Genomic DNA, 14,751 nt, shown 5'->3' on the forward strand with positions numbered 1-14,751 from the left:
TTATGTCTTCCCATGCCAATTTTATACCTAGTGCTTTTTTGCAAATTAAGGTATTCCTATGTTAAAATTCTCTCTTTCTCTCTCTTTTTCCCCACCCTCCTCCCCCTTACCCCCCCCCTCTTTTCCCTCCTACATTTGGGCTCTGATCTGCAATTTATAATGGGCAGACAGACTGGTGAGTCTGCATGTTGTAAATTGCGGGTTTGGGTCCTTAGCTTGCAAAGAATGTTATGCAGTAGAACTTCGCTAATTCTTTTTTTGCTGACTCAAAAATCAAGTCACCCTCCAAAGAAACGGAATAAATATTTGTCATTTCCTCAGCAATGCTGCACATTCTGAAAACTGAACCTAAAGTTTTCTGTTACTGAAAACTTTACACTGATTTCCTATACTTAAGCACTTCAGCAAAATGAGCATGTTCTGAGGTCAGAGGTGTTTGATGTCTGTCATATTTGTTGGTTGCATCATTAATTCAGAAAATGCAGTTTTTCAAAGAGGGTTTCCTGACTCTACTGCAAATCAGTGAGGTTCTACTGCAATGGATGAATAAAGCCAATGCCAAAAGTGGAGAGTAGAATGTGGTGTTTCAAATAATAGCCTATTTTACACATTTACTAACCCAAAGGCTTACATTGTATGCAAATGTAGAGCTTTATTTCTAGAGAGCACAGGGCCAGATCTGGTAAAACACTTGAGAGTATTCTAATTTGCAGCTCTTGGGATCTGGTCCAAAATCCACTTCCATCAGTGACAGTTTTCCCTTGTCTCGAACATGTGCAGTAACTTCAGCAAATACCTAAACCAAACCCATGCTTACATTTTTTGATTGATTTGGGGCAAAATTCTCACTGCCATTAACAAAGCTTTTTTCTGGATATTACACTGATTGGGTCAGTCAGCACTGCATAGAGTACAGGGAAAAGGACAGGGAGCAGAAGCAGTGACAGCCCAGAAGGATGAAACCACTGACTTTGGCTAAGATTTTCAGAAACTTACATGTAGATTTCTAAGACTTGCTCTCTTAAACCCTTCAAGTCTTTTACATCTTGTTTTGGCCTGATTCTGAATCCTTTTATATGAGAATAAATTACCAGAACCAGGACCTCAAACAATGCATTATTCAGTTACCTTTATTTTACTCTCCTCCTATGTTTCACTTAAAAATTATGCGAGAACATATATATAAAAAAAATATATTTATATGTATGTATGAATAAATATCTAAAGATATGGATCCAGAGTTAGACATGGATAGGAACACATGCAGATATTCCATATATTAATATTTTTGTCTCTTGAAGAGAAAGCAAGTCAGCAGGGATTCAGCAATCAAGAAGATCATTTTGCATTTTCTGCAAGTGCAATTTATTATTTTGTAAATATAAAATAAAAGGGCTGTAGCTGCTGTTGGGGATTAATGTTGAGGAGCAGCAGCTGACAAAAAAAAGGATAAGGGGGGGTGGGGGTGGGTGTAATTTGCTTGTTTTGTTCAGTTTTTATGTTGCAATTTGTCCACTTATAGAAAGATTGAAATTTCCAAGCAACATGGATAGGGGATATTTTTATGAAGAGTTATCAGTAAAGCAGAATTTGGATTTGGTGATTGATGACTGTATGTTTAATAAAAAACACTGTACATTTTTCCTTTTTTCCCCTCCCTCTTCCTTTCTCAGACACAGTGCTAACATAAACCTGCACCGTAAACTGTTGACCAAAGAACTGGATGACATGGGCTTGGACACTTCACAGCCTTCTCTTAGTAAAGACCTCCGTGATGAATTTTTGGTGAAGATATATGGCGCTCAGCATCAGATGGGGCTTGACATAAGGGAAGACACCTCCTCGCCTGCTGGCACTGAGGATTCCCATATGAATGGGTACGGCAGGGGCATGGCAGAAGACTATATGGTACTAGACCTGAGCACCACCTCCAGCATCCAGTCCAGCAGCAGTATCCATTCCTCAAGAGAATCTGATGCAGGAAGCGATGAGGGTATTCTCCTGGACGACGTCGATGGGGCAAGTGACAGCGGGGAATCTGCCCACAAAGCAGATGCTCCTGCCTTAGCTGTAGGTATGGGCACCGATGTCCCAGGATCCCTCATGTTCAACAGTGTTTCGGTGAGCAACGGTGGGATAATGTGTAACATTTGCCACAAAATGTACAGCAACAAGGGAACCCTCAGAGTGCACTATAAAACAGTGCACTTGCGAGAAATGCACAAGTGCAAAGTCCCTGGGTGCAACATGATGTTCTCCTCTGTCCGTAGCCGAAACCGGCACAGCCAGAACCCAAATCTGCATAAAAACATTCCTTTCACTTCAGTAGATTAGTTCAAGGATGGACACAGCATAATGCCAGGTCGCAGAGAGGGCCCACTACATCTGAACTGCCATATACAGTCTCCCTTTTTACATATATATATATATATATATATATATGTGTGTGTATATATATATACACACACACATAAATATACATATATATATATAATCTTTTTCTTTTCTTTTTTAGCAAGAGAAGGAAACACCAGGTGCTTTTCGCCCTTTGTTGGTTGTTGGGGTTTTTTCCTTTTTTTTTAATAGAAACAAAAAGGTAGGGCTTTTCATTTGGGGGAAGAGATCCTTCATTTTAAAAAAAGTGAACATAAACAAACAAACAAACAAAACAACCAAAAAAACCCCAGAAAACTTGCAGTTGTCCCTAGTTCTGTTAGAATGTTCTTGGTCATCTCCAAAGAGACAGTTTGTTCTACCCATGACTTTTGCCTGAAAAAAAAAAAAAGAACAAAAAAAAGAACAAAAGACCCCAAAACAAAACAAACAAACAAAAAAAAAGAACAAAAAAACCAATACAACCCCCTCCCCCAAAAACACAAAAAAATTGCAAACAAACAAAAAGAGAAAGAAAAAACAATCTACTTAGTTGTCTTTGTGTCTTCTAAGCATTGGGGATAATGTTCTACTAAGCATGGCTGTTACACTTGTATATATATATTGAGCCTTGACAGGCCTATGATGTAAAACAATTGTATTGATGGTGGTTTAACTCTAATTTTTTGCTTAATTTTTACAGTTACATTCAGCTGTTAGATAAGCAGGAAAAATAGTTTGCTGGCTAGTTTTACTCATTTATGTTAGCTTTAATGCACATTTTTAAAAGAACCACGGTCTTGTTTTAACTACCTGCTAGATATAAGTAATACAGAGGTGCTGGCATGCTTTACAGTACCTGATTTGATACAGTTTTTTTGTCTTGTACTATTACATAAATCCAGTCATGCACTTTTTCGTACACTACAAGGGGATGTGTAATAATATCCATGCTTTTTTTTTCTTAAACTATTGCCATATTTTCAGTAAGTGTCTTTAAAAAAATACACTTAGATAAAAGTGATCTGGTCAGTATGAGGGCATGAATGCCAAACAAAGAGTATTAGTGTTTAGTGTTAATACAAAAGTGCCAACTTTGCACACATTTTGAAAAGAGAAAATGTAGTGACTCACCATATCCACAGTTGTAGTTTTTGGACTACACACAGAAAAATACTGGGGAGGGAAAAGGGGTAAAGTGAAATACAGAATTCTTGGTGCTTTTTTCAAGTGCCAATTATTACTAGAAACAATAGTGCATCCTTATTCCTTATATACTACATTGCATAAAAGAAAAAATAAACCAGAATTGTGTCATGTGAACCAGTAGAAACGTTTTTTTGTCAAACATGCATAATATTTGGGGATATAAATGCTGATACTACTTGTCACAGAACAAAGATGAATATAATTTTGTGTGCTTCTTATTATAGCCTGGATTTTTGTGGTGTTTAAAAAAATCAAAAGGAACAGGGAAATAATGTTAACTATGTTGTTCTGTAAAGTTGTCTTTTTTGCAATGGAAAGTGCTGTAGTATGATTAAGGCATGTTTTATAGAAGCAATCAAAAGAAATTAATGGCAGAAGCACTTAGTAGCTCTGAAAACATATGCTGGACTTTTTATTGGGTAACTTTCCCTTTGGATAAAATTAGAAGCCAGAAAAAAAAGGATGTCTAGTTGTGTTAATGTTTTGTGTTTCACTCGCATGATTTGTCAGAAAATAACAAAAGTCCAAGAAAGATAGTGAGCAAGAGAGCGAGCACAAACAGGAGACAGAGAAGAAGCAAGCAGTTGAAAAAGGCAGAGAGAAAGGAGGCTGCCCTCTGAATTTTTTTGTTTCCAGTGTTTACACATGTTGCTTGAGCTGGTAAACCACACTGGCAGCCTTAGTTACCACAACATACTGACTGAGGGATGGTATTTACTTAAGTTCAATCTACAGCCAAAGCCATTAGGATGTGTGTTGTAGACTCTTTTCTTTACAAAACCAATAACAATAACAAAAGCAAAACCAAACAAACAAACAAATCCCCAAGGGATATTTCAGCATACAATAAAATATTCCTTCAGTGAGAATGTGTTCCTTTTCTGTATTTACTGACCCAGAAAATTATTCTTCTTAGCCAAGAGTCAGAAATGCTCCATTGTTTCAGCTTGTCGCTGTATTGTTTTGCTGTGCATTTTGGTTATTCTTACTTTTTATGTCCACTTGAGTACTGAACTCCTGTTACGTTTTCTAGAGGAAATTCTTAATATAGATTTCCTCTTTTTTTAGTACGTTTTATGCATTTCAGTATTTTTGTTTCCAAAAGTAGGAATCAATATCTAATAAATCAGTATTTCCAGTTGTAGAAAATAAAAGAAAAATATTTCTAAATGAATTCTCACTATGTTCCTGTGAGTTACAAGCCTCTGATCATTTTTTTTTATCCCGTACAGTCATGAAGCCCTGAAAACATTTGTGGATTCCACAGAAACTATAAGGAAAATTTACCTTCTGGTTTACAAAAAAGAAAATTTTTATAGCAAAAAACTAAGCTGTTTCACTAACATTTTTCTTTCATCTTTTTTATTTTCTTCAAAGTCTCAACTACTTTGCCTTGTTAAATTGAGTGGAGAGATCTGCTTTGCTTTGTTGTATGTTGTGCAAGCTCAGTGTGTTTGTGAGAAAGGGAAATTAGAACAGCAACAGTGCATTCTTCCAAAACACATGAACTTTTGTAGTGTTACCTGTTCTGCACTCCCATCTTTCCTCCCAGGCTAATAGGAACAAGTAATATGGAAAGTTGAAAAAATAAAAGAACAAAAATTGAATTATATATACAGAAAAAAGCCCCTACTGTTTTGTAGTACGCACGGTATAAATAAATATAATTTTTAATGAAAAACACATTTGGGGTATATAAATAATTCCTCACTGAATGAATCACTGTTCAGCATTCTCATTTCACTCTGTTTCTGTTAGAGGTCAAATGGGTTTGGTAAACTTGTTTGGAAATTTAACCATCATCTGTAGATAAATCCAGCAGATTACTGACACAGAAGAAAAAAAGTCTGTGTATTAAACAAAATTGAACAGCACATTCCAAAAAGTAAGGGAAAAGGGACAAACCTCCAAAAATTTTTAGAAGCTCACTAGTCCTAGTCTTTACTTCATTCAGATTTTGCTTAAGCCATGTAGGAGATATCATCACTCTCTTATGGACAGAATATTGCTCACTGTTATTTCTAAGCAAATCAAGTAGTTTCTTCAGTGCTAGTGGTACTAACGTCAGAACAGTCTTTTTTTTAGAAGGGCACTTACACTTACATTGAATTGAATTGAAAGGCATTTCCCTCCTTTCCACTTACCGCGCATCTCTATGACAATCTGTATTTATCAGAATTGTTCATGTGGTGGAATTTGTATCATCTGATGTTACCTGAAAAATTCATAAAAGGACTGTGGTGTAGCAGCTTGGTTTTACTGAAAGTAGCATTTCTGAGTTATCTCAGCAGTGACCCAGATTGCAGTACGATAATGACCAAACATCTCATCTCTTCAGCACAGAACGTGGCCTGTAATGGTGTGATGACAAAAGTATTGTGCAGTTGCTTATGTTATCACAAACCTGTGGCTATTCCTTTGGTTTCCAAACCTGTCAGTCTAAACCATTTTGCAAGAACTAGACCAACTTTGAGGAAGATACTCTTCGCTTTACATGGAGTTTGTTCATTCTTTTTTTATTCCCGTAGTTATTGTGGTCACTCTTTCCACATTGTTTCACTGCTTTGTTTATTCAAGGTAGTTGTATTTTTCTGTAAATATCGAAAAGCTTTGTCTGCGATTAGAAAATAATTGTATTGAACCTCCTTTAGAAACAGAACTACTTGTCTGGAGGTTGTTTAGGATTTTTCTTTTCATTGGGAGGGTTGGGGGGTATGGTGTGTCAGGAAAGCATATGATAATGGTTAATCACAAGGTATCTTTTGAAAAACCGTAGGAAAATTTGGAAGGAAAACAGCACAGTCAAAACACAAGAATGGAAACCATGAATTTTAACACCCCTGGTAGCCCCTTCTCACTGTTTAGTATCACACGTATCACATCACTTACCCATTTATGTTTCAGTTTGTTGAAATATCACTAATACTGATATGATCTTGCCCATAAGCATGCTCCTGTGAGGACTAATTAGCTGGTATTAGTAAAGAGCTAATTAAACTCATAAATATTTTCACAGACCTTAAAATTACTCAATTTTTCTGAGTTATATCTCAGCCAGGTACATTTTGTTATGCCTGATATTTAAACCTTGCCTTTTAGATTGTAGGTGACTCTGTGGTGACACTATAGTCGTGCACACAAGGAATAAGCACTCTGTCACTGAGTCACACCTCAATTTAATGAAATGTGGAAGGAATAGATTAAAAATCCTAATAGCATATGGACACTACTCTTAAAGATCTCTCAAAGGCTTTTCATGACTGAGCTTATAAAATTTGTATGTTTCCCAGGGATCTGTAGATACTTTACACAGAAGAAATTGTGCACCATATTTGCCATGGGTAAACTTCAGTGTCTTTTCCTTCCTTCCTTCCTTCCTGCCTTGCCTTCCTGCCTGCCTGCCTTGCCTTCCTTCTTGCATTCGTTCCACACCCTTCCTTCCTGGCTTCCTTCCTGGCTTCCTTCCTGGCTTCCTTCCTGGCTTCCTTCCTTCCTGGCTTCCTTCCTGGCTTCCTTCCTGGCTTCCTTCCTTTCTTCCTTCCTTCCTTCCTTCCTGCCTGCCTGCCTGCCTGCCTTCCTGCCTTCCTCCTTCCTTTCTTTGTCCCTCCCTCCTTTCTTCATCCTTCTCTCTCTCTCTCTCTTGCTCCCTCCCTCTCTCTCTCTCTCTCTCTCTCTCCCTCCCTCTCTCCCTCCCTTCTATTGTGGAACTGAAAGTGTACTTTCTCTGCCTGTTCCACAAGGTTATACATTTTCCATCACCTATGTGTTTCCCATTCCATCCTCCAAAAAGGAACTCTTTAGGAAAAATTAGTAGAGTCAGGTTCTAAACAGTAAAATAGCTGCCAGAGGTGGTGATCACCTCAGTGGATCTGGTCTAGTACAATTAATAGGAAACGGGACTGCCAGGATCCACTTGAGTTTTCACTGAATTTTAGCCTTCTCAACCCAGTTAAGGACCTAACATAACTAAATATGTGGGGTAGGAGTGTTAAATCAATAAGACATGGAGCTGTGTTGGTATCATGAAAACTCAGAAATATGATAATTCAAAGTCTGATCTGTTCCAGAGACAGGAACCATTTTCAGGACCAGAGATTTACTTCCAAAAATTTCTTTTTCAATATGTATGATATTTTAAAATAAAAATGCTTGGTATGGACCCATTTCTCACACGGTGGTCATTAAGGATGTCAGCTGTCATCAGAAAATAAGATTTCTTTTTGGAAATGTACTTGTACTCAAACTCTGCAGGACGTTTTCACAGCAACATTGGTGGCAGAGTAATTAATAAGGGAGGGAAAGTGTATGGTCTAGGAGCACACACATGCTCCTCTTAAGTTTTTTTTTGCCACTTACATGAACAGAACTGTTACTTCTTCTTCTGTCCCCAGAATGTTTTTGTCACTTTTCTCTTTGGGTTAACAGCATTACTCTTTTTATTTCAAAAGAGAAGCAAAGGTGTCTGTACTAAGGGCAAGGAGGCAGCAGGAGTTGTCTGTGGGGAAAAGGTGAGTGGCAGACACATGATGGCAGCTGGTATATTTCAGTTCCTTCTTAGTTTTGGTTTTTTTCTTATGTAGTGACATAAGAAAAAGACTTTGCTGCTATAGTAACTCAACAAAACAGTGATTGTAGTGCTACTTTGCTAGATAAGCATCAGCATATCCTGCTGTTGCCACATGATGAGTTGGGCTTTTTTCTCCTGTTCTGTAGGGACATAAAAGGAACTCTTTTCCATACCCATTTCTACTTCAGGAACAGAGCAACATCATATGATGGACTGAACCTTTCACCCACATGTTTGCCCAAATACATGTCTGTTCCAGTCTCATGGTTTCTGTCTATTCCTGCCAACATTGCAGCATTATCACTGCCTTTTAAATGGCTGTAACAGAGTGAAGCAGCAACTATTTTACATAAGTAGTATTATCTTGAGTCTGTAGTTAACCAGTCTTGTGTGGCTTGTTTCTCTGTTCAAGTCATGATATTGAATGACAGCTTTGATTTTTTGATCAAGGTATTGATCATGTATATCCCAATACTGTTGCTGTTATGTTTGGCACTGACACTTAAATGAAAATGGTTCTGGACCACCAAAGGGTTAAAAAATGGACATGTTTTTGACAAGTCCTCTGACTTTTGCCAGTATTATTGTTCATTATGATGACACTGTGTTTTTTTAAATAGCAGCTGTAGTTGTCATGAAACTATTTTCCCATTCCTCTCCTTTAAAGTGTGATGTTGTAAATTCATGTGACCTTTCCTGCAAAGAATAAATATTTCTTTTTTTATATAAGATCTCAAGACAAGGCTTGGTTTGTAACAAATAGTGGCCCATTACAAAGCAGGAAAAAAACGGAGCAGAGCAGAAAGAAGCTTCAGTTCAATTTCACCTCATATCTTTCTAATAACTTACTTGTCACTTTATTACCTTCCAGTAATGTGAATGGTGCTGACAAGACTGTCACACTAACAGCAGACAACACCCTCTCTTCCTTAGCCCCAGCTCTCCTGGCTACTTATTGCACTGGCCCTGAAGGGACACAAACTAATAGTGTGCTTTCAAGTTCAGCACTTGGCCATCAAATATAAAAGGATGTGTAATTGCCTGTTTATCCCCTGTGAAGGCAAAATTGAGTATAAGAACCAGGCTTTCCCTCCCCGTTCCCTGACACACACACACACACACACACACACACACAGACACACACACAAGCATGCACACACATCTGCAGTGAGTGAAGGGAAGTCCCATCTGGAGCACTTTGATTTGTCTTTGGGAAGCCCAAGGCTGCCACTGGCTGCTCTATCGAGCTATCAGGTAGACAGTAACAAGATGGCTTCTTAGCAAAAGGTCAGCTGAGAAATACTGTCTGTAATGGCACTTTTGTCTGCTTATGTAGCAACTAATTGCTTTGTATTGGCATAAACCATACTGTGCCTGCTAGAAATAGTTGTTTGAATTTGCTACGTCTTGCTGCATAGGTTCAGTGCTGAACAGGATGTGCAGTCTTCTTTTTTAACTGGTTTAGCCCACCCCTGGGCAAATTTCAGAGTAATGTCATTCCCTTCGCTTCCTATCGTGAATGCCAATTCCCTATAACCTACTCTACTGTGGTAGGAGCATCTCCTGCTGAGGTCAGTGTGAACTTCTGTAAAATGTTAGAGAAACATATCTGAGACACAATCTGCTGTCCTCAAATGAAGAGGAATTTTTTCTGAGTTATCCCTTCATTTTCAAGAACACTGCTAAAAGCACAGGCTCCAGAAGTACTTCTCAGATGGGGCTATCAGAAGAGTATGAGTTTTACAGTGAAGTAACGTGAGAGCACATATTCTGTTTTAAGAAATTTTAAGTGCATAAAGGCCAGCGTACCTGGCTGCAGGCACTCCCCTTCCTTTTTATTGTATGCTTTCTGACTGCTGAATGGCAGTTGAAAATTCAAGTAGGCAGAGGAGCTGCTGAAGCATGATTTCCTTGCAGGGTCAGCAGTGGTCCCATGCCGGGATCATAACGCCAGTCCTGCATGCACCTATAAGCACTGGGCACACTGTGGGTTGAACAGTGCTGGCAGCCAGTGCAGCACCAAAAAGTCAAAGACAGGTTTCAGACAAAGGCCAAGACCAGGTTTCAGACAAAGCCCAAGACCAGGAGACCTAAACACAGCCATTTGGGGTTCATTGTTTTACATATCCTTGGATCAATTCATGGCATTGGTTGGCTGCAGCGCCTCTTTGCTGGTTCCAGGTGCTAATGCTGTCAACAGCACTGTGTGGTAATTTGATGTTTTCTGCAACAGAGGTGATGGTGCCCACCATTAATATGCTAAGGTCTTTTACCAGTCAAAGGTCACTGATCTTTTCCCTCCTTTTCCTTCCGAGTTCCATCAGAAACTACAAGGGTGAAACCAGCAGACAAATTCCTGAGGCCTGTTTGTATCAGAAGTCTAAAGGCTGAGCCCAGACTCTGCTCCCCTGTCAACTCCATGTGTTCATGGCACTGACGGAGGTTGAAGCAGCCGGATGAGCTGACCTGCGATGATGAGCTTGGGCAGCCTTCCTTGCTGTACCATTTCCAAGGCTGTTTGTGGAAACTGAGGACTTTCTGATCAAAGAAATTGTTTGTGTTCTTTGTGTGTGTTTGTGTCCTTTGTGTGTGTTTGTGAAAATGTGTGTGAGTGTGAATGTGAGAGACAGAGACACAGTGAAGAAGAAACAGACACAGTGTTAGAACAAAGAGCCTTAAAATGAAGATTACAAGTGAGCAAAATTATATCATTTCCATTATGCTTACATAGGTGTGTGTATATATAGATATACATATATATATATTTCCTCATGCACTTAAAAGTACAGGAAGCATGAGTGAGCAAATGTCTAATGTGTAGAGAGGTTTTTCTGGTGTTCAACAGATTTTGTACATTGCTCCCTTCAAACCTTTGGAGACAAATATTTTAGGAAAATTAAGAAAAGCATCCAGGGCAATTATCTTTCTAGAGAAGAAAGAGAGAGCAAGACTAGCTAAGTGATGCATAAAGATTTTATAAGGCATCCGTTGTCAAACAAAAGGTTGAGAATGATCAGAGGATAATGCACAGTTAGGATGGCAAACTCATCAATAGTTAATCACAACCTGTCCACTTCTGCCATGAAATGCAAGAGGCTCTGAACAGCAGCTCTGCGGCACCAGTGGCAGTCGTGCGTACACGTGTCCGTGCCTGAGTGGGGGAGCATTATGCAATCATCACATCCAGATCAAGATGTTGTCATATGTCCACATCCCCATCCCCTCCACCTCCTGTACTGATGGGGCAGAATGCATCCCCCCCACACTCCACCTCCATTTCACCTGTGAAATGGTATGATAGCCACATGAGCTGTGATTGATGTTCTTCTTAGTTTACCTGATGACTTAGGGACACCTAAGCTGTGCAAAGGCGGATTTATTAATTACTTTTCAACTATACTTTTACATTTGGAATTTTTTTTAAGTTTGTTTTTTTTTTAACAAACCCTTGTACAAGATTCAGCCATTGCATTTAATTTTCCATTTTCTTTACCACCCCTTCTCCTCTCATTCCAAGAGAGTGTCTCATTAAAATTCTCTCAGAAAAGTAACACATCCTCCTAGTGTTCTTCATTTCGGAAAGTTTTATGCATTCCATCTGTGAAAATGGTTACTGTTTGTAAAGTGGCAAGATTAATAAAATGGCCACTGTTATGTGTGTGTGTTTCATTTAGCTATTTAAAAATATGGAATTCAGCATGCTGCTTTTTCTTGTGCAAACTTTGGTTCCTATATCGTATTGGGCTCCTTTCCCAGAACATGGCTGTTTTTTTGATGGGCAGCATTTGTGTTCTCAGTTCATGCCTCCTGCCTGTCCTCCAGTTTATAAGAGTGATCTGTGTTCCAGTGCAATGTATGTGCAACAGATATGCAAATAAGCCGATCTGAACCTGAACATGTTCAAAATTTACCCTGGCTGAAATTATACACACTTACTTACCGCAAGCAGTTCACTGCAACCTGTTTGTACCTATACAAATAACTCATTGTAGGGATGGTTGAAGCGCTTTGAAGTTTCATTCTTTGACTGAAGGCTCTTGCTCACTGTCACAGCTGATATTTTAACAGCTTTTAACATAGAAGGTCAAACACAGTGATTTCCTATGTAGCTGTCTGCTGTGTTTCAGTTCTCCTGAACTGCAAATATGGGAACCTGACTGGGGAGTTCATGTGGAGATGCAAACTGAGATAAACTGGATTTGAACCTTCATGTATTTGGAAGTTCTTAGGGGTCTGGCAGTGCATTCAGTCACAGAGGCATAAAGCCTGGAAACCCCTTTCTCAGCAGGCATGGGAGGGCTCTCACAGCCAGGCTGCAATCTCTGTGCCAACCAGTGATCCACCCACAGCAGCAAGGGGGCTGCTGTGTAGAGAATGGAGAGCTTGCTGATGGCTGGCAAAGCTGGGCTTGTTCCAGTGGACTTTGTCAAGACATGTTCCTGGGGTACCCGAGCCAGGCACAGGAAAGTGTGGAGTTGAAGCCTGATGGACAGTTTTACAAAGGTCTTTCTCTGTTTGGAATAGAGGAGGCTTTTCATTTTCACTGTTTGATCTCAATGTGAGCAAAATGTGAATGCTCTGCTGTCCTGCCTGCAGAACCAAAGCATGCACTATGGAATATAGCTGTACAAGGGGATACGAAAATTTGCATCATGTTGATCTAATAATCGTGACATTAGTAGCTTCATAAATATTGTATGTAGTCTAAACAAGTTTTTTCCATTAGTAATCTGAGGGAATTAAAAGTCCTGTTTTAATTTGACATTTCTTTTCTTGTATTTTCTGTACTGTAACTGTCCTAAGGTATGTCTTTTGCATAAAATGCATAAGGTTTTGGGGATATAAATGGAGTTTTACTCATACTTTGTCCAAATACCTCTTGTAATTTGTATCGAAATTCTTGTACAATTTTTATATTAAAGATTTATCAGTCACTGATCTTTTTGGGTCTTTGTCTTTCATTTCATTATTTTTTACTGATTCAAGCAATACACATTTCCATGGCAAGACATATGGTCTTGGAAAGACGCTCACCTGCAAAGCTTGCACATAGCCTCTTGTAGTTTGAAAGCTGCATACTACATTTAAGAGTTTTGCACACTTCCCCAAAATTGAATAGGTTAAAGCTTTTTGGAAGAGAGAGAATTGTTTCGCCCCCTAGTTTGTTCACATTTCTTTAGAAATGTCATACTTATTGTGGCATCCAGAATCCTACAGTCTCACTAATTTAGTCTCCTGACTGTCCACAAAAAGCCCTTAAGATGGACATTGCTCACACTTAAGTATGTCTGAAGCTGCAGAAGTGAAGGTCTTGCCAAACTCTAACTTGATGTCTTAGCTCAGTGGTCATTTTGCTTTTCAAAGCAAAGCAGAGGTACACAGCTCATTATCTCAGTGTTTTTGGGTAAGAATTTTCCCATGCTTTGAAATGGTGAGGACATTGGCCAAATGTGTCTCCCCACCAACCTTTATCTGTAAATCTAGGACCGTGGCATAAAAGTTTATCACCAAAGGATTCACATTTGAGTCCTTGAGATTGGCTTTGTGGTCCATGCTGACCAAAAGAGAGTGTAGTGTAGCGAGATATTTTGAAAACCCATTTGCAGGGTTGAATACTTCTTTTTGTTAAGAAATCTCGTTTTTCTTCTACGGGACATCTGTATCAGCTGGGAAAATATGAGCAAGATTCTTCTGGGGTAAATGCTTTTGGTTTAGCCTGAGCTCTTATGATGCTAGTAATTTTCTACATACTGCACTTCTTTTCCATGAAGAAAACAAAGTAGTCTCATGATAGGATAGTTTTGTCCATTGCTCTGTGCTCATAGAGATAAAAAGGCCATGTTACAAACACATCCAAGACAATGTGTTGCAATATGATTCATATTCATTCATTCTACAAGAAAAGAGCAAAATAAAACACAACTTGCTAAGTGCTATAAAATGCTGAGCACTGGGTTGGTGATACCTCAGAGCATGTGAGTATGTGCTGAACTTCAAGCATGTACAGTCCTGTTTGACGTGATGGGAATGGATATCTGCTTGCAAATGAGCCCCTCTCAAAAGTATTAGCTAGACTGGAAACAGCCTGCTCAGTGTTTGATAAGAGTCAATAAGACTTTTTTTGTAAGTCTCACATTTCCTGATCAGCAAAATGGAGGCAACTGGACTTACCAGCTGAAAGAACGGGTGGGGAAAGAAAGGGATGTGAAGGCCAAATAACCAGAATTTGCTAAGCACTGGGAACTGTAAGTCTGAGGGAAGTTATTGGTGAGTAAAACATACTCTCAGATGGAGGTGGGATTTTCCTAAGGTCTATTCTTTTCCAGCCCTCCCAGGATGTCCAAGAGCCATTTTTCTGCAAAACATCTAGCTCTAAAAACAGGACTTCACCATCCAATCCAGCTACTTCACAGGTTAAATTTAGTTTATGTGTCGAGAGTCATGAGCTATGGGGATACAAGATGTCTGCCACAGGTCCACTAAATAAAGGCTTGAAAGTGTTTATTTCATTTGCCTGTTTTGAATCAGCCTGACATAAACAGCTCAATAATGAGCTGAATGCCTTTAATCTGTTACTGACTTGCTTGACAACTTGAAGTTGT

General features: G+C 39.0%; 1 protein-coding gene across 2 annotated transcripts in view; it reads left to right on the forward strand.

The window, feature by feature from the left end:
- BNC2 (basonuclin zinc finger protein 2) overlaps positions 1-13,087 on the forward strand; it is a 336,793-nt gene extending 323,706 nt beyond the window's left edge. The window contains exons 6-7 of one of the 2 annotated variants that reach the window (XM_085041803.1): positions 1,674-2,121; positions 10,474-13,087. In XM_085041803.1, coding sequence (XP_084897929.1) covers positions 1,674-2,121; positions 10,474-10,488 — 463 coding nt within the window. In that variant the 3' untranslated portion in view covers positions 10,489-13,087. Of the gene's footprint in view, positions 1-1,673; positions 4,757-10,473 lie in introns of those variants that run through there. The other variant, XM_085041801.1, reaches the window with a different exon arrangement.
- Positions 13,088-14,751: the final 1,664 nt, after the last annotated feature.

The sequence above is a fragment of the Lichenostomus cassidix genome, chromosome Z, assembly GCF_008360975.1.
Source record: "Lichenostomus cassidix isolate B80296 chromosome Z, HeHo_3.0, whole genome shotgun sequence".
NCBI classification, from domain to species: domain Eukaryota; kingdom Metazoa; phylum Chordata; class Aves; order Passeriformes; family Meliphagidae; genus Lichenostomus; species Lichenostomus cassidix.